This window comes from Neomonachus schauinslandi, chromosome 1 (assembly GCF_002201575.2).
Source record: "Neomonachus schauinslandi chromosome 1, ASM220157v2, whole genome shotgun sequence".
Classification (NCBI taxonomy): Eukaryota; Metazoa; Chordata; class Mammalia; order Carnivora; family Phocidae; genus Neomonachus; species Neomonachus schauinslandi.
This window is the reverse complement of record NC_058403.1, coordinates 201148216-201172639: the sequence shown is the minus strand read 5'-3', so window position 1 is coordinate 201172639 and position 24424 is coordinate 201148216. Positions and strand designations below refer to the sequence as shown.

General features: G+C 55.1%; 1 protein-coding gene across 1 annotated transcript in view; it reads left to right on the top strand.

Annotated features, from left to right (window-relative positions):
* Positions 1-24424, top strand: part of CRTC1 (CREB regulated transcription coactivator 1) — a 73518-nt gene that overhangs the window by 46503 nt on the left and 2591 nt on the right. Inside the window, exons 4-12 of the mRNA XM_021683105.1 lie at positions 2-69; positions 1062-1127; positions 2866-2960; positions 5665-5750; positions 9835-9875; positions 10390-10610; positions 16050-16183; positions 19031-19342; positions 21400-21504. Of these exons, the coding sequence (XP_021538780.1) occupies positions 2-69; positions 1062-1127; positions 2866-2960; positions 5665-5750; positions 9835-9875; positions 10390-10610; positions 16050-16183; positions 19031-19342; positions 21400-21504 (1128 nt within the window). The remainder of the gene's footprint in view (position 1; positions 70-1061; positions 1128-2865; positions 2961-5664; positions 5751-9834; positions 9876-10389; positions 10611-16049; positions 16184-19030; positions 19343-21399; positions 21505-24424) is intronic.

Below are 24424 nucleotides of genomic sequence, written 5' to 3'. Positions count from 1 at the left end.
TGTATACCGAGAGCGTGGCCGGCTGGGCTCCCCACATCGCCGGCCCTTGTCAGTGGACAAACACGGACGGCAGATATCTTTTACCCGGAGGACGGAGGGGGGCTGTTGGTGACTGCAGGACCCGGAGTCTAGGTGACTGAGCTGCCAGCTCTGGAGCTGGAATAGGGGTTGCCCCAGCCCTCCAGCCCTCCCGGGCCAGCACTGAGGGAGGGCACAGCTGCAGGGCAACCCTGGCAGAGGCAGGGTGGCTAGCCGAAGAGCCTTATGCTAGGGCAGGGGCACACGGGGACAGAGGCCCCGGGCTGCTGGAGCATGCAGCCTGCGGGGAGGGTTGGGGAAGGTAAGGTCGGACCCACACTGTGTTGGACGCCTGGCGGCAGTGGAACCCAGAAAGGCTGTGAGCAGGGTGTCCACGTGTTGGGGCCATACAGAGGGCAGCCCAGGCAGCCGGGCCGAGGGGGGTCTGAGCCAGACCCAGACAGATCCAAGGGAGGCTCCATCTGAAGACACAATTCTCCTCTGCACTTTGGCCAAGCAGAGATTGTCGGGAGTTTCTCCCCCGCCCCCAAGACTTGGCCACCTCTTGGTGCTTGGCCAGCCAGCACCCCCCATCACCAGAGTCTGAGTGGCTGCTCTTGGGACCCCCCCCAGCATTCGAGAACAGAGAAGCCTGTTATTTCCCACTTCTCATTCCCATGGCTGGGGCAGCCCGACCAGCTGGGCCCCAGATAGAGCCCTCGGGCTCCGGGAGCCGCCCTGTCGGCCTAGAATTAAGAGTCAAGACCCAGGTCAGCTGAACGAGACTCCCCACTGCCCCCCACGGGCCCCAGTTTCACAGCCGAGGCCCCTCTTGGAAGGGGCGCAGCCCGCACGTGTGCTTGCAGGGGGTGAGTGCTGAGTGCTAGGTGGACAGGCCGAACCCCGGGGGCTGCTTGCAGCCAGGCAGGAAAGGCCCCCGCCCTGCGGCCCCAGCTGTTTGCAGGCTCTCAGCAGCCTGGCCACAAGGTTCCTGGGGCTCGGGGTGGGGCCTGAGCCAACAGTGCTGTCCCCTTAACTCACACTCAAGCGGACAGCTGCCCGTACGGTACCGTGTACCTCTCGCCACCCGCGGACACCAGCTGGAGAAGGTCAGTGACCCAGAACCGGCCCTCAGCCCTCTTGTTGGAAACAAAAACAAACTTACATCATGCTTGTGCTTGGAAAACTAATGTGCAGTCACTTTAAAATGACAAAACTAAGAAGTATCCAGAAGTTTCTAGAAATCATCTCTAGCCATGTAACGCCAAGGTCATAGCTTTGGAGTCTTCCAGGGATTTTTTTTTCTCCTTCCATGACTTTTTTTTTTTCTTCTTTTATAGACCGAGTTGGGTTTAGGTTGGATATTCAGTTTTGTAACTTGCCTTTTTTCATTTAATGCTATATTATGAATGGTTTCTCACATTGCTGAACAGTCACAGAAGATGTAATTATAAAAGTATTATACATTTATTACCAGAAGGTTAGGAATACACAAGTGTACCTGGAAGAGGAAGAAAAAATCAATAATGCCATCATCTACAGAGGTCTAGAATAACAATGTAGTTGATACTAATACCTACAGCAAATAACAGGATGGTTGCACACCAGTGTGAATATACTTATACCACGGAAATGTATACTTAAAAATGGTTAAAACGGTAAACTTTATGTTACATCTGTTTTACCATACATAAAAAAATATAGGTGACTTCACCAAAGACCGAAAGTAAGTTGTAAAAAAAACCCCCATATATATGAAATATGATATATGTCATGTAATGTATCATTCAATAACGTAATTAAGCTCCTACTGAGCATGTATTATATATCAGGCCCAATTTCAACCATCATATTCATTAACTGATATAAAATGTACAGAGTGTTGTGGAGTAGGTGCTTTTATTCTCCACATTTTAGATATAAGGAAAGTGAGCACAGAGAGGTCAGAAGACTTGCTCAGGGACGCACATCCGATGCGGGGGCCAGGATCCGGACCAGCTTCTCACTGCTCCTATGGCCCCAGGGTCAGAGACTCAGCTGACCCAATCCCTTGTAACCTGCTCGTCTCCTTCAACTAAGTTTCCTCCCTGTCACTCTCAGTGGCTAGGATGTCCCTTTTGGATTCATGCTGCTCTTACTTTCATCCCCAGATTGCCAGCCATGTGGCTTGGACCTGCCCAGCTCCCCTGGGTGCCCACAGTTTCCTGGGTACCCGAGGGGCTCTTCTGGGGACCATCCCTCCAGGCACCTGCAGCTGGGAGTACATTGAGTTACTCCATCCCTGGTGCAGAAGGCAGAGCTCCTGGCAGTTTTCAAGGGGCTGCATTCTTTCTGGGTTGTTCTTCTAGCCTCCTATTACTGCCTCTCCTTTTTGCTCATTACACCTGGTTTGCAGCTGAGCACCCTGGGGTGGCATGGTTGCCCATTGGTGTTTGTCACCAGAAGGGGACCCAGTGATGGGCTGGGACTTGTACTCCCAAGGCTGGGCCACCGTGGGACCGTGGGGCCATCTCTCCAGAGAGTTTCCGCAGGAAGGCACCATCCTTTCCCCCAAAACTGAGAAGCCCACGGACAGGGTGGGAGTGGGGAGGGGCTGGCTAGGAGTGGAGGGACATCTCTGCTACAGCAGTTTTTTGTCTTCAGCGGGCTTTGCAGATGAAACTCATGGTCACTCCGGTGGTTCTTTTGAGAACAGTGTCCTTGGGGTTTTATGCAGGTCTAACAGCTCACAAGTATGACCCACTATTCCCACCCTGTCCCATTGAGCATCTCCTGGATAGAGTGGGGCCAGGACTATCCCATCGTCCCCGCTGGGGCCTAGGTTCACTGTCTCTCTCCTCTCCTCAGGACCAATTCTGACTCTGCCCTGCACCAGAGCACAATGACACCCACCCAACCAGAGCCCTTCACAGGCGGGTCCCAGGATGCACACCAGAAAAGAGGTACTGGCAGGGCACGTGAGCTGCTTTCCTCGGGTCACACGAGTCCAGTGGGTGGCCCCTGTGCTCCCAGAGGTCACAAGCTCATAGGTGGACAGACCTGCAAAGGAAGAGTCAGTGGGTGCTGTGGGACAAGGGGAGAGGCTTGAACATGTTCAGAAATGGTGCTGCTTGAGTTTTTTTGTTTTTTTTTTTCTTTTTAAAGATTTTATTCATTTTCTTGTCAGAGAGAGAGAGCACAAGCAGGGGGAGCGGCAGGCAGAGCAGGTAGAGGGAGAAGCAGACTCCCCCACCAAGCAAGGAGCCCGATGTGGGACTCAGTCCCAGGACCCCAGGATCATGACCTGAGCCGAAGGCAGACGCTTAACTGACTGAGCCACCCAGGCGTCCCTTGAGTTGGGTTTTGAAGAGTGCATAGGAGTTTTCTGGACAGAGAAAACCGCCCCTGCAAAGACACATTGGCTTCCATTCATGGATCCAGGGCATGGCCACACAGTGTGCGGGCCTTGCCAGTTCTTACAGGTGTAGGGGGCAGCCAGCCCAAGCAAAAGGAGGCATTTATCAGCTCATGACCAAGCAGTCTAGAGCTAGATGTTCAGCTTTAGGTGTGGCTCAATTCAGGGCTTCACGCTGAACCGTTTCCTGGCTCTGCAGCTCAGAACCCTCATGGTTCACAGTCCCTGGACCCATTCTGCCTACTGTGGGTGGAAATGGGGCCAGTTCTTTCCCACCTCTTTCCTAATCTCCTCTCTGACTGGGCTCTGCATGCACCCCTGCAGTAGCTAGGGCAGATCTGTGCCCAGGCCCCCAGCCTCTCCCCAGAGCTGGGCACAGGGGCAGTGTCCCTAGGCCCTTGTGGGAGGGTAGATGCCATCTTAAAAACTGGGGCAGCATCACCCAGAAAGGGGAGCACAGTGCTGTGAGGCTGTGGAAAACCCCACCCAGGCTTGATCTGCCCAGAGACGCAGAAACCAGAGAATTCATCACATACAGTTAAGGTCTGAACACTTACAGTTTTCTGGGTAGCATTGCACTGTGTGAACATGTAAACATACCAGGGAGATTCTGCTGGTAGAATAAGGATTATCAACCAGAACTTCACCCCTTGGGCGGGGGCTGTGCACATGCCATCTTCCCGGGATCCCTGCTCATCAGACAGTGAAGGTGAGATTGCAGAAGGAACTGTCTCCATAATAAAAGTGAGGATTCCAAATGCTCTGGGGGTGAAGAGGACACAGGGCACCTGGCGCTTCCCTCCTGTTCCCAATATTGGGAACCATTCTGAGGGGGCTATCTCCTTGGTGGGTTCCCCAGGAAAGTGGGACTTTCAAGGTAGGCTTTCCAAGGCAAGCGTCATTATCCCTTGGGACTCTGTGACCATGGAAGGGAGCTGCAACCCAGGGGCCCTTGGCAGCTCAGAGTCCAGTTGTCCTCGGGGTGGAGAGAGGGGAGACCTGCCACCTGCCCCTGTTTCTCTTGGAGGGACCCAAGCAGTGACAGGGTGGGGGGTTAGCCTGGCTGCCCTCCCACCCACCACAGCTGGTCTCTGGGTTTTAAGAAGGAGTTGTTGACCCATCTGTGTTCAGTATGGCTCTATTGCAAGTGAAAGACTGAACCTTCAAGACGCATGAAGAAACCGGGTCTCATAAAGATAATGTTTAATCTCACCTTAACCAAAAGGTCCAAAGAAAGGGGCCTTCAGGCACAGCTGGTTCCAGGGCCTTAAAGGATGCCCGTCCAGTCCCTCAGAGCTTCCCTCCCTTCCTCTCCTCCTGTGGGGCTGGCTGACATTGCAACTAATTCATAAGCCACAGCTACAATGAGTAGATCAACCAACCCCTGGCTGACATTGAGCATCATGGGCTAGGAGGCAGATGACCACAAGGTGGCAGGTGGGGCAAGGAGGCCGGGAGAATTTCTTTGCTGACCTCCAAGGCCTGAGTCGGTCCCATGGGAGGCCGAATTAATACATGTCCTCAGCTCCAGAGCTCCTATTTTCATTTCTTTTTAAGTCACAGGGTCTCTGGCTTATTTATTTATTTATTTTTAGATTTACCTATTTATTTGAGAGAGAGAGCATGCTCATGCTTAAGCATGGGGAGGGGCAGAAGGAGAGGGAGAAAGAGAATCCCAGGCAGACTCCCCACTGAGTATGGAGCCCGACGTGGGGCTCGAGCCCACGACCCTGAGATCCTGACCTGAGCCAAAACTAAGAGTTGGACCCTCAACCGACTGAGCCAACCAGGCGCCCCCACTTACTTACTTTTTTTTGTTTGTTTTTTGGGTTTTTTTTTTTTAAGATTTTATTTATTTATTTGACAGAGAGCGAGATAGCGAGAGCAGGAACACAAGCAGAGGGAGTGGGAGAGGGAGAAGCAGGCTTCCCGCCGAGCAGGGAGCCCAATGCGGGGCTCGATCCCAGGACCCTGGGATCACGACCTGAGCCGAAGGCAGACGGTTAACGACTGACCCACCCAGGCGCCCCTTACTTTTTTTTAAGTTTTTTGTTTTGTTTTGCTCTGAATGAAACCCTTTGTTGTACTTGAGTGCAACCCCCAGAAGTTGCTGTTGGGGCAGTTACACCTGTGTCATGGTCATGACTGTGTATGTTGGGGAAACTCCCCCCTTGGTGCCACATAGCTTCAGAGTGAAAAGGTTCTGATTCATCCTTCTCTCCCCCACCCCACCCCACCCCACCCCACTCCAGTCTTACTACTAACAGTTCCAGGAATGGAGGAAACCACATCGGAGACAGATAAGAATCTTTCTAAGCAAGCATGGGACACCAAGAAGGTAAGAGAGTCTTAAGGGCTTTCAGAAACGATTTTCCTTCTTGATCTTTTCTTCAAGCATAGCCTGGTCCAAGATGGAGAAATAGTCTATCGGGGGAGTCTTGCCTTCCCTCAAGGGTGACCCTCACTCAGATTTGATTAGTCGTATAGGCCTCTTTAACATGAACGGCAGGCCTGTTACACTGGCAGAAGCCATGAGAAACGAAAATCCTTGTTTGCCGTGGCAGCACGTATACTAAAAAGTATAATGGTACAGAGCTCAACGCGGCCACTGCCCAAGAATGACACGCAAATTCATGAAGCGCTCCAGATTTTTATGTATGGTATTGGCTGGGAACTAGATTTACTGTGGTGATCAGTTCATAGTATATACAGATATCGAATCATTATGTAACCTGAAACTAATACAATATTATAGGTCCGTTATAGCTCAAAAAAAAAAAAAAGTTGAAGCTATGGAGGTTAAGTGATTTGTCCAAGGCTGTGAAGATACTCAGGGTTTAGAACCTATACCTCCTACTTCTTAGCCTCTGATCTTCCTACTAACCCATAGTTTTGGGTAGTCGTTAATGTTTATGAATGTTGACAGTCATCCTTAAACTTTCATTCATCTGCACAAATAACTACAACGTTTATTAGACTACAAAGTCTACTTGGAATTTCCAATTCAGTTGGAATTTCTGTATTATTTCCAGGTCCAGAAACAAATTTCTCAAATTCAATCTATAAAATGTCTAGTGGTAAGATAGAATTTGAGCCATGAATACAGATTTCAGAGAATTTGCATAGAACAAAATGCACTTAACACCAAAGCTATTTTGAATATTAAAAAAAAAAAAACTAAAACCCATTACTGGTCAAGTTGTGGTGAAAGGGGCAGCAACATGAATTGCTCATCCCCTCCAGGAAATCGTAGGGAGGTGACAAATGAGCAAACACTAATGTGTTCCTCAAAGGTGTGTCTTCAGAGCTTTTGAAACCAACTGGAAACAACCTGAATGTTTGACAGTAGGGCATTTATAAGAAAATTATCCTCAGTCCCTCATGTGGAAAGTTCCACATGCCTGGAGTTGGGATTTTGTTTTTTAAGTAGGTTCCATGCCCAGTGTGGAGCCCAGTGCAGGGCTTGAACTCATGATCCTGAGATCAAGACCTGAGCCGAGATCAAGAGTTGGACGTTTAGGGGCGCCTGGGTGGCTCAGTTGGTTAAGCGTCTGCCTTCGGCTCAGGTCATGATCCCAGGGTCCTGGGATTGAGCCCCGTGTTGGGCTCCCTGCTTAGCAGGGGAGCCTGCTTTTCTCCTTCCCCCTGCTATGCTCTCTCAATCACTCTCTCTTTCAAATAAGTAAGTAAAATCTTAAAAAAAAGTCTTACGTAAACTGACTGAGCCACCCAGGTGCCCCTGGAGTTAGGATTTTTGAAGGAATTTTATTTTTATTTTTATTTATTTATTTTTAAGATTTTATTTATTTATTCATGAGAGACAGAGGGAGAAGCAGGCTCCCAAGGAGCAGAGAGCCCGATGCGGGACTCGATCCCAGGACCCTGGGATCATGACCTGAGCCGAAGGCAGTCGCTTAACCAACTGAGCCACCCAGGCGCCCTGAAGGAATTTTAAAGACATGAGTGATACTCCTCATGTTGTGTGGAAAGAGCAGGATAAAGCTATTTAGAAAGGCATACAACAGTTAGAAACGGACAGGCACACCTCATTTTATTGCACTTTTCTTTATTGTGCTGTGTTTTTTACCAGTCGAAGGTTTGTGGCAACTCTGTGTTGAACAAGAATATCAGTTCCATTTTTCCAACAGCAGTTTTCTCACTTTGTGTCTCTGTGTCACATTCTGGTAATTCTTGCAGTAATTCAAATGTTTTCATTATTTTTTAAGATTTTATTTTATTTGAGAGAGAGAACGAGTGGTGGGGAGGGGCAGAGGGAGAGGGAGAAAGAGAGAAGCAGACTCCCTGCTGAGCAGGAAGCCTGACCTGAGCTGAAGGTAGGTGTTTAACCAACTGAGCCACCAAGGTGCCCCTGTGTTCATTATTATTATATTTGTCGTGTAATGTTTGATCAGTGATTACAACTCGCTGAAAGCTTAGATGATGATCAGCATATTTAATTAAGGTACCTAAGTTGATTTTTTAGACATAGTGCTTTCGCACACTTGTGCTGCATGATAGGGTAAACTTAACTTTTATATGCACCGGGAAACCAAGAAATTCATTTGACTTGCTTTACTGTGATACTTGCCTTATTGGGGTGGTCTGGAACTGAACCCACAGTATCTCCAGGGTACGCCTGTCTACACACAGATGCCTGGGGAGATGTGCGAGGGGGCATGTCCTCTCGCATGGCCACTGTCAGCCCTTATCCCTGTCTGCATGTTCCAGTTTTGCACAGGCATATGATTTTGCATATGATTTTCATATTCAGGGAAGAAAATAACTCAAAAAGAATTCTTACAACCCCAGTAAAACTGGGGAGCAACTGAAATGTGTGGTTGCAGAGAGGTGGGTAAGGACAGACAGCAGGGTCCTTCCGAGCAGCTGAATGTGCTGCTGAGCCCTAAAGTGATGGTGAATGTTGGTGCAAACACACTTGACATCCTGGGAGTGCGAAGAGGGTGGTGGGACCCAGCATTGTGGCCCAACTTTTAACTACCGCCCACGCGAAATGATGTGTTTGCAAGGATGTCAGTGAAGGAATTCCACTGGATTTGTTGGGAGTGGGGTGGCACTGGGGGAGGCCAGGCAGTGATGGGTAAATTTTTAATACTGTTTAGAAATCCACTGTTACCCGCATAATGTTCGTGGAATGCTTTTGAAAGGATTCTTTAGAAAGTCATTGTCTTCATGCTTTGCAGAAATCCAGTAATGAAGCGACTGTTTACTCACAGAATTAAGGAGCCCATGGCCAAGTAGAAACCCGTTCCTCTGGCATTCTCTGCAGAGGCTTAACGCTGCTGGTCGCACACTACCCCTCAGGCTCCCCAGTCGCTGCCAGCACCCCCCCAGCCCCCACCGCCGGCACCGGCACGCGCTCTGGGCATGCGCATGGAGGCCGCCAGCCCAGCCCTCCGCCAGTGCATCCGCCTTCTTATATCTGATAATCCCTAAAGAACACATCAGCCTGAGGGCCTGTGAGGCCAATGGGGAATTAGGGAATGTGACACAGCTGGAGCCCTCCATCAGCACGCGGGCTCTGTCCCATCATGTCTGCCACCATCTGAAGAGTTCCCTCCTTTGTCCTTGAATGAGAGTCTAGGGGCTCTGCCTAGAGCCTGCAGTTCTCGGGTGACCTGGTGGCCCTAGCTCGAGAGGAGGAAGCCAGGGTCTTGCTGCCAGTGGGGTTTCCCTGGGACCCCCTCCCCAGCCCACAGGGCAGTCAGAGTCTTTATCCTCAGGTGGTGGGGGCGTGGGAGCACCCACGTCTCTGTGGGTTCCTGTGGGAGCCGTAGCTGAGGGACCTCTGTGGGTCAGCTAGGGGCATGGGCAGTGCCCTCTGTATGTTCGTGGTGCCCAGTCCAAGCCTCCTCGTGCTGCCCCACATGAGGTACTTGCCTGCCGTAGACGAACGCATGTTGAGCAGAGACAGCTCCTTCCCCAGGAGCCCCACCCGCTCTGATCCAGGAATGGAATGGGGGATTGGCCTCGGGGTGCCTGGGTTTCCAGTGGGCCCGTTGCTGAGTTCATGTCTAACCGCGGTGGCACGCCCCTGGGGTTTCCAGGTGTAAAGAGTGGACAAGGCACGTTCTTCCTCAAATGCCTGCTCTGACAAGGGACCATTTCACTCCTGTCTGCTGTGCCCACCTTACGGGCAGGCAGAGCTAGGCTGGGATGTGCCTGCTTGCCACCAAGGGCAGGAGCTGGAGGTGGGAGCTGTAGCGACCCCTCTGCATATCACTCTTGCTTTTGCCCATGGGCATGTCTGGGACAGGCCCCTTGGCCTTAGAGCCTGCCTGGTTCTGGTTTGTGAGACATCCTGGGGCTGATGAACTCCCCCTCTTGTTGGCATGGTCAGCCGTGCCCCGAGGAGCTGCAGTGCGCAAGGAGGCCCCCTCAGCCTCTGCTGTCTTCTCTTTCAGACGGGGTCCAGGCCCAAGTCCTGCGAGGTTCCTGGGATCAAGTAAGTCTCAGCAGGGCCCGCCCTGCATGCCCGGGGCTGTTGGGGCCGTTCAGATGACCCCCGGGCTTCCTGGCCGCTCAGCAGGCTACAAGTCCTGACAAGAGGGCTGCCCTGCCGCTGGCAGCTATCCAACAAGCTTCACCGGGGTGGGGGGGGGGGGGGGGGGGGGGGGGGGGCCCTCCTACCCCTCCCTGCCTGCGGGGACCGAGCCTCCTCTCCCCGCCACTCAGCCCCAGCTCATGGGCTCATCAGACACACCCTGTCCCTGGGCAGCAGGAGGACCCTCACCCCAGCCCCCTGTCCTGCGTAGACAGGCTGCTTCCTAAGGTCCCGTTGGAGGTGCAGGCTGACGGTCATTTCTGAGCATGGCAGCACCTAATCCCAGGGTACTGTTTGGTGCCCCCTAATGTTCTTGCACCAGCCCCCCCACCCCCTCACCCCCCACTACAGCTTCTGGGGGAGAATGGGCCGGGGCGAGAGCTCACCTCCCCCCTCTGTCTGGCCTTCCCCCCAGCATCTTTCCATCCGCTGACCAGGAAAACACTACAGCCCTGATCCCTGCCACCCACAACACAGGGGGCTCCCTGCCTGACCTGACCAACATACACTTCCCCTCCCCCCTCCCGACCCCACTGGACCCTGAGGAGCCCACCTTCCCCGTGCTCAGCAGCTCCAGCAGCACCGGCAGCCTCGCAGCCAACCTGACTCACCTGGGCATCGGCGGCACCAGCCAGGGTAAGGCCAGGCCAGGTGGTGGCAGGACTTCCTTCCCCGGCGGAGCTCAGCATCTAGTGAAGATGCCACACGGGTTTGAATGATGATTTAGCAGGATGACATCCAGAATACCGGGCACGGAGTGGGAGGCAGAACCTACCACAGGGGCTTGGCATTTCCCAATGTTGCCCAGGATGCCTTTCCTGGCAGACAAGGGCACACAGCCTTGGCAGAGGCCTGGAGGTGGGAAAACTCCCAGTGTCCCCAGGGATCAGACAGTGGTTCTGAGGGTGGACTGGGGGCTTCAGAGAGTCTGAGTGAGTCCAGAACATTCTAGGAGGGGAGCCCCCAAGGGTTTGACCTGGGGTATACCAGGCATTGCCCCTGCCTCTCCTTGTCCTCAGCTCTTCATGGAGGGACAGGACCAGGCCTGACCTGCTCCCTCCACACTCCCTTGCACCCAGTGGCTGACGGTGTCCCACCTGCTTGGGACACTCCAGCCCAGGCCATGGCCATGGGGACATCCCACGGGCCCCTCGCCTTCGTAGTACCTCCCAGTGCTGCCCCAGTCCTGCTCCTCTGGGGACGGGCAGCACTGTTTCCCAGTGGCATAATTCCTCTGTTCTCTTGCCTGCCCTAGCCTGTTGATGCATCCCCTCAGCCCCACCATTAGGGCCCCGCCCAACTTGGACCCCCTCCACCTTGCATGGCCTCCACCTGCCTGTCCTCCACCCGACCCCCCAGCTCCCAGCCTCTTCTCACCCAGAATCACCTCGTGGCTCTTGTCTGCTCAGGACCTTGCACAGGTCCTCAGCTCCCTCCCAGTGAAAACCTGAGACCCCTGGGGCCTGGGAGGTCCGGTTCACCCTCCGACTTGGTCTCCCGCCCCCACCCCTACCCCTGCCCCCCACAGCATCTCCCATCCAGCCAGTGAGCTCGCCTGAGGGCATTAGCACGTGCTGCCTCTCTCTTACAGTCCTCCTCTTCCTCCAGGTGGCCGCAGGGCCCCTCACCCACGCCATCCCCGCTCATACCTCCTCTTCTCAGTGAGCCGTCTCGGCCCCCTGCCCACACACCCTCACCCCCGGTCTCACTCTGCATTGCTTTTCTGCATTCACTCTGCTGCTCTTGAGTCACTCCTTTGCTCTCATCTGTTCCCTGGGTCAGGGCCAGCTCTCCCATGTCCCCACTATGACCCCCATGTCCCCGCTGTCATTCTTGCACCCATGTTGACTGTGGGCTGTGTGGGTTTGCATCCACGGGGGAGATGAGGCAGCCCTGGCAGCCTTGTGGCGAGACAGGCAGGACAGGCTGTGGGGGGACCCTTCTGTGAGTCCACACATGTCAGGACTTGGCGGCTAGTGAGAGCACTACCTTGCTGTGCCCTCCGGCCTGCCCGGGAGCCAATGCTCACCCCGTCCATCTGCCTGTCGTACCTCTGCCCCAAGTGTGGTGGGCAGCACCATGCAGGGTTTTCCCAGGGAGAATCACACACTCAAATTCACATTTGCCACAGCCCTTCTGGCTGCCCAGGGAGAACAGGCTATCAGGAGGGGCGGCAGCACCAGGGCAGGGCGGCAGCACCAGGGCAGGGCCCCATCGAATGCTCTAGAGAGGCTTCCGGGTAAAGTTGGCTGGCCTGGGAGCTAGGTCAATGTGGGGAGCAGAGGAACTTGAGGAGCCTGGAACCGTTCCTGGCTTTGGTGCTGACAGGGCCAGAGGCAGGTGAAGGGTGTTGAGAACGGTGCAAGTGTTCCTAGGTTTTTGGATGAGGAAATAGAGGCCAGAACAGTGCAAAGGGGAGCAAGACCCTGGCCTAACAGCACTGAGGCTCTGTTCCTGCTTGTACACCCCTGGCCCCGTGCCCACCCAGGCTCAGCCACCAGGCAGAGGATGCCAGCCCCCGCTGTGCCCCCCCCCCCCCCCCCCCCCCGGCCCCGCCACCAAAAAAGGGGACCCCCCCCCCCCGGGCCCCCCCCCCCCCCCCGGGGAAGGCCTAGAAGACAAAACGAGCAGATTCAGGCAGCCTGAGACCCACGGCCTCCTGAGAGATGGGTGGGCAGGCAGCATCCACACAGGTCTGCGCAAAGCAAGAAATCAGAAGGTTGGCTCGGGATGCTGGTGGGGGGGCCCTGTGTGCAGACACCGCTGTTTCCTGGCCCCCCATTTTTCTCCTCACGTCTCGCCGAGAGCACCACCCTCTCCTCCAGAGGGTCCTTGGCAGCCCCCCAGCGCCCGCCCGGGAGCTGTGTACCCCCGGCCCACGCCGAGTCTAAACAAGCACAGGAAAACACAGCACATGTGAAAGTCATAGACGCGGGAACAAGCGCAGACCCCGATCGTGGGGCCCAGACCCCGGCCCGCCTGGCTGGGAGCGCCAGCCCAGTAATGTCTGACATGTGTTTGGTTGTTTGCGAACCTGCCGTTCTAGCAGCTCGCCTGGCAGGGGCTTCGCTTTCTGGGCGCATTTTAAATGAAGCTGAGCCGCTGGCCCCTGGCACACATGGAGGTCGCCCCCCCACCCCAGCCCACCCGCCAGTCGGAACGTGAGCCCCTCGAGAAAGAATGGGAGGCTTCCGCCACCAGGGAGACAGCGGCCCCTTTCGTCCTCTTAAACATTTGCTGAGGTCGTTTTCCTGGTTGTTGGCCAGAACCCGGAGGAGGGCAGGCCCGGGTCCTCCTTCCTGGCACGGCTCCGAGGCCTGCCGGCCCCGCACACAAGGCTTGCGTGCCTCAGGCTGGGCCCCTGCCACCTGGCCTGCCCTCCCTTGGCAGCTCTCCCTGCCCGCCCCAGATTTCCCTTCCAGCTGGCCTCACTCCTTTTCCCAAAGGTGATCCAGGTTGCCAAAAGGAATTCAACAGCAAGGCGTCCGCCCGCCCTCCCGGTCCAACTGGCCTCTCCTGGGGTGGTGGCCTGCCCAGTGTGAGACCAGGAGCTCACTCTGCAGCCCAGCAGAGGATTAAAAACTCCCTTGTATTCCGGATCGACAGAGGCTGGCAGCCCAAGCGCCAAATCCAGCCTACGGTGTGTTTTGTCTGGCCCGTAGTTGCGTGCGTGATGTTTGAATCAACATTTTTTTTTTTTTTTAGATTTTTTATTTCTTTATTTGACAGTTGGAGACATAGCGAGAGAGGGAACACAAGCAGGGGGAGTGGGAGAGGGAGAAGCAGGCTTCCCGCGGAGCAGGGAGCCCTATGTAGGGCTCAATCCCAGGACCCTGGGACCATGACCTGAGCCGAAGGCAGACGTTTAACGACTGAGCCACCCAGGCACCCCTGAATCAACATTTAAAAATCAGGAGAGTGCATGTAAATCTCGGGATTTCTGGCTTCTCTTGAAGAATCAGAAGGCCCAATAGTGGTGGGTGGAGGTCCTGGGCCTTGAGATGGTCCAGTTTGCCCCAAGCCCCTGTTGCCCCACTGACCCTCTCTCTCCTGGCCTTGGTCTCTGCTGCTTAGCAAGCTCTGACATCGCTTCTCCCTGGGTGTGGCGTGTTCTCAGCCTGAAGAACATAAGAGGCCGTGGACGCTCAGAGAAGGGGAGGGAGCAGCCCGTGGGCCTGACTCTTGAGTGTTCTCTGATCAGGCATCTCCTGGACTCCTCCTGCTCAGGCTTCTTGTCCATGCCCCCTTGATGTTGCTGTGTCTGCAGCAGCCTGATTCTGGACCCCGAGGTCTGTGCATAACCTGGAACCCAGGGCTCTGCCTCGGGAGCACTCAGCGGTGCCAGGCCCTCCTGTGGTGCATGGCTGCGTGGAGTTGCCAGGGTGACTGAGGGGAAATGCAGGCATGACCAGGCTTGCCTTGCACAGTGAGAAGGCTGCCCGTCCTCTCCCCTCAGTGTGTGCTGGGTGCCTTCCCACTGGCCTGTGAGCCTGCTGTCTCACCTGCTGGACCCAGGTTGATCTGATGGCCTTGGCAGGATGTGCCCAGTTGACCCCGGTGAGTCAGGCTCCTACATCGGCCTTGACTGCAGGCGAGACTGGCTTCAGAGCCTGCTCCCGACCTCATTAGTGCCCTCACAGTGAACTCTTGAGGGTGGCTGTTACCATTTCCATCTCAAGGATAAGGAAGCAAGTCTGGGGGATCAGGCCAAGCCCCCAGGGCTCCCCCAAACATCAGGAGGCCTGTTGCTTCCCTGGCACAGTGCCCCAGGAAAACCCAGCAGGCCCCAACTGCTGCCAATACGGAACTTGACCTCACTCAGCTCCTTCACGACAGACACATCCAGGGATAGGATTGCTGGGGGAGGGAACCAGGGTGAGGGAAAGGGCAACATGGAGCCCTCCTGACAGGAGGTCAGTTGGGAACATGGGTATCGGAAGAAGATAGAGAATAACTGAGTTTCTAGCAGGGCTGTTGGTCGAGCATGGAGAGCACACGAGGTGGAGGGGTGTGGGGGGAGGGGCTGAAGGAGCAGTTACAGGAAGGTACGATTTTGCTGGAGGAGGATAAGGGGAGCATGAAGCTTTAGAGAAACTGTAGCATCTGGACAGGACCAGCTTTTTTTCAAAGATTTTATTTTTTTTTAAAGATTTTATTTATTTATTTGAGAGAGAGAGAATGAGAGAGAGCAAGCACATGAGAGGGGGGAGGGTCCGAGGGAGAAGCAGACTCCCTGCCGAGCAGGGAGCCCGATGCGGGACTCGATCCCGGGACTCCAGGATCATGACCTGAGCCGAAGGCAGTCGCTTAACCAACTGAGCCACCCAGGCGCCCTCAAAGATTTTATTCATTTATTTGAGAGAGAGCACAAGCAGCGGGGAGGGCAGAGGGAGAAGCATACTCCCAGCTGAGCAGGGAGCCTGACTTGGGCCAAATCCCAGGACCCTGGGATCATGACCTGAGCCAAAGGCAGACGCTTAACTGACTGAGCCACCTAGGCGCCCCCAGGACCAGCTTTCTTGAAGCTAACCAAACCCCAAGGCAGTTTAGGCAAAAAAGGGCACTGATTATCTCCCCAAACCAGGAAGCACCAGTGTGGCTGGATCCAGGGCACAGGTGCTGCCTCTACCCCTCAGCCCCTGATTGTCCAGCTGGCTCTTCCCCTTGCAGCCACGTGATGCTCCCCCTACACAGCTCCAGACGTCCCTCCTTGGAGTTCCTTCAGAAGTCCCAGGGCAGGCTCTCATTGGGCCAGTGTGGTAACATGTCCATCTGGGAGCCAATCATGTGGTGGTTCAGAGGCAGGGAAGTGCTGATTGGCAGGGCCTATGGGACACACTCCTCTTGGAGGGATGATAGGATAAGTGGGAGAGTGTAGACCAGCATGGGGATGGATCAGGAAGGAGAGCAGAGCCCACACAAGTATTGGAGCCTTGGAGGGGGCACCCTGGGTTTGGTGATCAGGACACAATGGATTCTGTCTGATTGGGCTATTGTCAGCAGTGATCATGGTGTGTGAGCAGCCTTCTGGAGGCTAGAGTCAGGCCCACCCTTCTCTCCTGTCCTTCCTTTCAGGGATGAGCACACCAGGCTCCTCACCACAGCACCGCCCGGCTGGTGTCAGCCCATTGTCCCTGAGCACGGAGACAAGGAGGCAGCAGGCCCAGCAGGTGTCACCCACCCTCTCCCAGCTGTCACCCATCACTCAGGTGTGAGGGCTTGGGGGGGTGGGGGAGGTGTGGCCAGCTCTACCCCTCTGGGAGACCTCCCTGTCCTTCCTGGGGGCTATAGAATCCTGAAGACAAAGGTTCCCAACACTTTTGGCTGTTTGTCAAATTTTCAAACACACAGGAATGCGTTCATTATTGGCCTGTAGTCTCCTGTACCTGTCATGGGCAGATCGTGTGACTCTTCTTCATTGTGTTACTTTCCCTCGAGGGTCTAATTGTTTAGAGAGTTATTTTTTTTAACATTTTTTTAAAAGATTTTATTTATTTATTTGACAGAGAGAGACACAGTGAGAGAGGGAACACAAGCAGGGGGAGCGGGAGAGGGAGAAACAGGCTCCCCGCCGAGCAAGGAGCCCAGTGCAGGACTCGATCCCAGGACCCTGGGATCATGACCCTAGCCGAAGGCAGATGCTTAATCAACTGAGCCACCCAGGCGTCCCTAGAGAGTTATTATTTTTTTTTTTTCAGTTTACCATAATTTTGTTTCATCTGCTTTTTTGGTAGCTCGTGTGTGTTTAGGAATTGATCTCTTTAATCTAGTTATCCATTGTGCTGGCATATGATCATTCATAGCACTCAGTCATTTTCATTTTCTGAAGTCCATAGTAATATTCCCACTTTCATTTCTGATTTCAGGAATTTGATTCTTTTTTACTTAGTTTAGGCCCACAGAACAGGTTAGGAAGTGTTCCCTCTTCTGTTTTCTTGGGAAGCATTTAAGAAGCACTGGTGTAAACTCTTTAAATATTTGGTAGAATTCACCAGCAAAGCCACTGGTCTGAGCTTATCTTCATTGGGAGGGTTTTTTTTTTTTAAGTTTTTATTTAAATTCCAGTGAGCATACAGTGTTCTAGGAGTTTCAAGTGTACAATATAGTGATTCATCACAACAAGTATACTCCTTAATCCCCATCACCTATTTCCCCCATCCCCCCACCTACCTCCCCTTTGGTAACCAGCAATTTATGCTCTATAGTTGGGTCTGTTTCTTGGTTTGTCTCTCTCTCTTTTTTACCCCCGCTTTGCTTGTTTTTTCTGTTTCTTAAATTCCACATATGAGTGAGATCATGTGGTATTTGTCTTTGTCTGATTTATTTCACTTGGTATTATACTGTCTGGGTCCGTCCATGTTGTTGCAAATGGCAAGATTTCATCCTTTTTTAATGGCTGAATAATACTCCATTGTATATATATCACATCTTCTTCACCTGTTTATCAATCAGTGGACACTTGAGCTGCTTCCATAATTTGGCTGTTGTAGATAATGCAGCTGTAGACATTGGGGCGCATGTATCCCTTTGAGTAAGTATTTTTGTGTTCTTTGGGTAAAGACCTAATAGAGCGATTGCTGGCTTGTAGGGTAGTTCTATTTTTAACTTTTTGAGAAACCATACCGGTTTGCATTCCCACCAACAGGGCAAGAGGGTTCCCCTTTCTCCTCATCCTTGCCAACACCTGTTGTTGCTTGTGTTGTTGATTTTAGCCATTCTGACTAGTGTGAGGTGATACCTCTTTGTAGTTTTGATTTGCCTTTCCCTGATGATGAGTGATGTTGAGCATCTCTTAACGTGTCTGTTGTCCATGTGTATGTCTTCTTTGGAAAAATATCTATTCATGTCTTCGGCTCATTTTTTAATTAGACTATTCATTTCTCGGGTTTTGAGTTTTGTAAGTTCTTTATACGTTTATACGTTTTGGATACTACCTTTATATGTTTGGATACTACCTTTTTCAGAAATGCCATTTGCAAATATTTTCCCTTGGGAGGTTTTTGATTACTGATTAAATCTCCTTTCTTGATATAGGTCTATTCAGATTTTCCATTTTTTCTTGGATCAGTTTGGTAGGTTGTGTGTTTCTAGGAATTTGTCCATTTTGTCTATTTTTTTAAAATCCCTAATAGATAATATTTTTGTTGTTTGTTTTTTAACATAACCTCAGTGGCATTGTCCACCTCCAACAAAACTGACAGGCATTCCTCCATACCCTCCAATGCCTGGCCTAGGCCCGGTTCTCCTCTATGTCTCTGTCTACTTGTTCAGACCGGGATCCAAACAGAGGCACAGGTAGCTCTCCATCTGTGACCCCTGCTCCTTCTCCCCTCTCCCTTAAACCTGCCTTCCTTTTCTAGAGACTCCTTTTTTGTTCATGAAGTAACCACCGCTTATTAGAGGCCGGGCATTCTGCGAAGTATATCCTGTAGCGCCTGGTCGCACACTGCCTCCCTCGGAGGGCAGGAGCCCTGGCCTGCCCCGGGAGCTGTCTGTAGATTCACAAATGTTGAAAACTTCCCTCTAACCAGGGAAAACTTTTCCTCTTTCCAACTCCAAGAAGACCTGAGCTGGTCATGACCGAGTGGCCACACCAGCGCGTCCATCACCCGCACCGTCTCCAACCCCCGCAGAGTTGGGCTAGGCGCAGGCTGCCTGCTGGGTTGCTGGACTCTGGTGCCCTGTGCCTGCCTGCAATGGGCAAACTCTAGCTCAGAGAGGCCAGGGACCTCCTGGGCCTGAGTGGGTACGGAAGGTGGTGCCCACCTCTCCGTGTGTGGCAGAGATGAAGGAAAGGCTCATTGGGGGCAGGGCACTTCCAGCTGGATGAGAAGTCCCGGCCCTGTCCAGCTGCAGCCTAACCCTCTGTGGCTCTGGGTGAGGCCTGCCCTCTCTAGGCCTGTGCTTCTCCGGTCCAGGGTCTGGATGTCCCTTTGTTTATCCATGACATCTTTGCTGAGCATGTCAGGTCATGGGGTGTCCCCAGGGCCCAGGTACTCCCAGCCTGGCCCCCGCTGCCTAGTGGCCTCCCACCTGACGCCCTCCTCTTCCCCCAGGCTGTGGCCATGGATGCCCTGTCTCTGGAGCAGCAGCTGCCCTACGCCTTCTTCACCCAGGCGGGCTCCCAGCAGCCTCCGCCGCCGCAGCCCCAACCCCCTCCTCCGCCGCCGCCCGCGTCCCAGCAGCAGCCGCCCCCGCCACCCCCGCAGGTGCCCGTCGGCCTCCCCCCAGGCGGCCCCCTGATGCCAAGTGCCAGCTTGACCCGGGGGCCCCAGCTGCCCCCGCTCGCGGTCACGGTACCGTCCTCTCTCCCCCAGTCCCCCTCAGAGAACCCGGGCCAGCCGCCAATGGGGATCGACATTACCTCGGTAAGCCCAGGGTGGGGTTTTGTGGGGCCTGGCTGGGGGGCTCATGCAGGAGGAACCCAGGGGCTGTGGGAGGCCCCCATTGGGCTCCCAAGGCCCAGAAACACTCAGGCGTCTGGCCTAAGCCTTCTCGAGGTTCCACTTCAAGGCTAACTTGGCCAGGGGTCAGAGCTGAAGCAAATTGCTGGGCTGAGGTCTCATTCCATGTATAGATGGGGAGGCTGAGATGAGCAGGAATCATTTGGCCCAACTTCACCCAAGATGGGCCACCCTGTGTCTGACTGCCAAGGCTCCCCCATGGCCCTTGATGCCTAGTGCTTCAACCCTTCCCACCTGAAATGGCTTCCTTGGGGGCAGGGAGGGCTCAGAACTCTCAGGGCTTGTGGAACAGATCCTGGGAGCCAGAAGCACAGAGGGGAACTTGGAGGAGGAGAGCTAAAGCGCCCCTGTGGTTCATGCAGCACAGTGCCCTGGGCCCAGAGGTGCAATTTAGACCACGGGACCCCTTGCCTGGGCCTGGGCTCGGGGTAATGGGTGCTAGGTTTCGACCTTTGCACTCCCAAAGCTTCTTGATTGTTCAGGCTTTTGTCCTGGTGGCAAGGGGGCGGTTACAGCTACCTTTGGCCATATCCAAGGAACTGGGACCACGTTTGGGGTACAGCAAGCTCTCTCCACTCAGCCCTTGGCTGCCAACCCCAAGATAAATGTCATCAGAATATCCTGTGCTCTGCAAAGACTACCCCCCTGAGCTGGGCAGGGTGGGTGAATAGAGACCTGTTTCCAAGCTGCTCTGACCCCTCATAGGGCAGACCCCAGGGGTCCCCCAGATAGGAATGCACGCAAGCTCTGATGGTGGAGCCTGCCTGGGGTACCTCATTCCCTGATGCCCTCCACCAGCGGTACCTCACTTTTGAGCCGGGAAGACGAGGCAGGGGTGTCCGGGGCACAGGCATTACCCCCAGGCTTGCAGGCAGGCACGTCTGCTGCCAGGCGCCCCTACCAGGGACTTCTGGCTGCCTTGGGGCAGGGGCTCTGGTGGCCTCTTCCTTGGTCTGTGCTGACTCAGCTAAGCAAGGAGAATGTCCCTCTGGACATTTTCTTCTTTTCAACTCTGAGAAGGTCCAAGCCAGTCACTGCCAAGTGACCGTGCTGGCACCTCCAACACTGATACCTTGTTAATTGAGCCCCCATGCCCCACCCGGGCTCAGTCCCTACCCCAGACTACTTAGAACGGGCCACTGAGGAAATGGGGGAGACCGAGCGTTTATGGGGCCCTGGGCTGGTCGTCCGGGCCTTGTTGAACAACAGGCCCGGAGAGATCAGGCAGCCTGTCCAGAGGCACACAGCGGGTCCTGGCTGGACTGGGAACAGAGCAGGGTCTAAATCCAGGTTCCTGACCCAGCCCATCCTGCCCCTGGTGAGAAGCTAAGGCCCTCTCTCCTTCGGGTGAGGAGGTTGCTGTCCCTTGGAGGTCTCTGGACAGCATACCCATCAGGTTTGTCCCAAGTGATGCTGCTGATAGTGACTGCCCAGTACTGGGTGTCCTGCAGCGTGCCCCGGGTGGCCTTTGCTGTCGTCCCACCTCTGCTGGAGGTGGGCAGGATGTGCCAGCACGCAGAGCTGGAGCTCAGAGAACTGAGGGCGCTGCCTGGAGTAGGCAGCAGAAGGCAGCACGTCCCTGCCCCGCCCTGGGCCTCCCATGCACACCTGGGTGTGGGTGTGTTTGTACACACGTGTGGCTGTGTGCTCACCTGTATGGGTGTGGGCATGCGTTTGTGCGGGTGCTCTGGAGCCCGCCGTGCCCCTCCCACAGCCCTCCAGTATGATCCATGAAGCTGGGTTCTCTGACCAATGCCGCCCCCCCCTGGAGCCCCAAAAGGCCCCAGGCTCAGACAGGGCTCAGGGACCCACACCTCTTGCAGGTGCTCCCGATACTCTGCTCACCCGATAGGTGCGGGGGAGGGGGGGTGTCTTTGGGGGTGGTGCCCGGTGGAGAATGGCCAGCCCCAGGACGCCAGGCCTGGGGCCCCTCGCGCGTCCTGACCTGTCTGTCGTCGCAGGCGCCGGCTCTGCAGCAATACCGCGCTAGCGCCGGCTCCCCGGCTAACCAGTCTCCCACCTCACCTGTCTCCAATCAAGGCTTCTCCCCGGGGAGCTCCCCACAAGTAAGGGACGCCGCCGCCCCTCGCCCAGCGCCCTGCACTCCGGCCCTGCTTCGCACCCCCCACGTAGCGATCCGCCCGCCGTCTGTGCCTCACGCCTCATTCCACGCCATCTCGTCCGTCCCGGTGGGGCAGGGAGCACGAGGCGCGGCCATGTGCCCGCGGGCCCGTCTGGGGGTGGTGGGCTCCTCAGTCACACTAGGGACCTTCGTGTCGGCCACACCCTGTCCTCTTGCCCGGCAGTCAGGGCCCCCTCAGCCTGCGGCTCAGAGCACGTGTCCGACAGCATCGAGACTCCCAGAAGTGGAGGGGTTCTCCTCCCGCCGTGGGGCGCAGCTGAGGTGACAGCTGGCCTGTGGTTGGGGCTCTGAGTCCTCAGATCGTTCTCCCCTCTGCCTCGCTGGAAGGCAGGTCCTCACAGGGAGCTTTTCTGAGTGGCACTGCAGCCTCTCAGGGGCCTCTGTCCCCGTCTCAGCAGAGGAGGAGACTGAGGCTTGCCCCAGGCAACAGAAGGGCTTGACCACATCCATCATACTTGGGTTTTCCCCCAACACCGTTGGACCCCAGTCTCTGACACATGTACATGCACACATACCCCCGTCCAGGTTCCTCAGAATTCTCCTTAGCACCACTCTCAGCCCATGGCTGAATTCTCTCTGGAACATTCCACCCGAGGAGAAGAGGTGCCTACAAAGCTGACATCTGGGCTCAGAATTTCGATGCTGCAGAGCCTCCTCAGGACCCCACCACCCCATCCCCAAAACGTCACCAAGCTGAGAGACTCCCAGGAGCTGCTGCCACAGGGCAGTGCCCGAGGCCCTGAAGCCTCATTCTTGGCCCAGGGGGGTGACAGGATTTTCCTTCCCTGCTAAGGAAGGGAGAGGACCTGTCCCACCAGGCAGGACCATGCAAGAACAATGTCGGGCTCCCTTGTCCCAGGGGGACATGCCCTGCTGTCCCCACTTCCCCAGTTCTCAGAAGTGCACCCAAGTTGGGCCCTGTATTGAGATGGTGGGTGTCCTGTTCAGGAAGGCTGCTCTCATGGTTCCATCTGCTATAGGAGGAGCTCTTCTAGGACGCTTCCTCCACCACCCCACAGTGGCCTGGGGTCCTGCTGGGACCATCCGTGTGCAGCTTCCTGCTCCAGAGGCAGGTGGGGAGGGCATCCGTGAGCTCAGGGCAGGCCAGAGGTCAGCCTGGTGTCTGCAAGCTCTAGATACATCCACACCGGCTCCCAGCTCTTGTGGCTCCCGAAAAGCGTCTAGTCGTGTCGTGTGGTGTCATGGAATGCTGAGGAATGGGAGAAGCAGGTCAGGCAGGGGAAGTGGCAGGTGGGGCCTGTTCCTGGGGCTGGTCCTTGAGTAATGTCTCTTTTTACACAGGAAGCAGGACAGGAATTCAAGGGTGGAGCAGATTTCTCAGGAGAGATTTGCCTAGACCAAAGTGGGCTCATCCATCCTAGGCAGAAAGTGTGTTGCCGTCTTGTCAAGCCCAAGTCTGTGTGTTGGTCTATCCATCCGTTCACTGGGGTGCTGGCAAGGGAGGCAGGCAGCTCGAGTGGCTGTGAGGACAGGGCTGTCAGGTTGTCTGGACTCAACCAGACCTGGGTTTAAGATGGCCAAGAGGCTCACTTGGGGGCAGACCGTGCTGGGTGGAGGCCAGGCCTGGCTTCGTACTGCAGCTGGGTCCCTAGGTTGCATTCAGTGGCCCCGTGGGCCAGGGCCTCCCCTTTCCTCCCCAGCCTCGCCAGCCTCGAGTGCACATTGTATCTGTCTGACCGTACCCTGGGCCTTAGGCAGCTGGCCTTCGGTACTGTGTTCCTCCCTTCCATTCTGAGTGGACCTTTCTGGCAAACTCTCATGGCAGCCTCACAAAAGAAACCTTAGCCTGGGTCCTCTGCTTGTGATGGGCCCCTTTGAGGCCAAGGCCGTGGGGATAGATACAGATACCCCAGAACAGACCTGCTTCCTCCTTAATGGGGAATCCCAGCCGCAACCTTGCAGCCCCCTTTTCCAACCCTGAAGCTGGCTATAGTTAGGGCAAAGGTGGCATTTTTTCTTTCTGCTCTCAGCTCACTCACCAAGGAGGAAACAGACTCAGGTCTGGGCTGCGGATATGTTTCCTGAGGCCTGGTGCCCCATGTGAGGTCTGGCCACACATTGGCTGTCCCTCCTCCCTTGCACATCCCACCAGGCTCCATCCTGCCATCTCTCTCTGGAATCATGGGAGCAGGCAGGGGCTCCAAGCTCCTGTTCCTGGCATTTCTACTGCCTGTGAGGGTCCCCAGTCTGTTGCTCTTCTCCCAGGAGCAGACCTGGCCCCCAGCTGGCCTTGGAAGAGCAGGAGATGGGCTTCCTGCCCACCCATGGGCCCTGGGATCCCCCAGGCTGGCAGCCAGGGCAGATAGCCGGGCAGGGGGGCTTTCCGTGTGCCTGTCCTGTGCTCACTCGGCTGGTATCCGGCTCCGTGCACCCGTCCTGTCCACGTGTATATGGCCTGCCACCATGTCCCATGTCTCCCTGGGGGCTTGACAAGGGTCACCAAGTGCACTGCCCTTCCTGAAATTCAGAACACCCCCTACCCTGGCCCCGGTCACGTGTTTTCCTCTGGACCCTGTCGGGGGTTTCCTGATCCCTGTGCCCCCCCCATCTTCTATCTGATAGAAACAGGGTCACCCATATCTGGGCTCAAGTAGAGAAGATGGGGGATGCTGCTTTGGGGGATATTGGGGTACAGAGGCCCCCCTGGAGCAGGTGGTGGAAACATCCTAAGATTGGGGGATACCCCTCCATCCTGGAAGGTGGCTCTCCCAGGAGGCCTTCAATAGGTGCTCAGCCTCCTTTATTCTGAGCATCCTATTGGAGGTTCCAGGGGCCTCCCTATGGGCACAAGCAGCCTGTGGGAGGTCCTCCGCCCCGGCAGC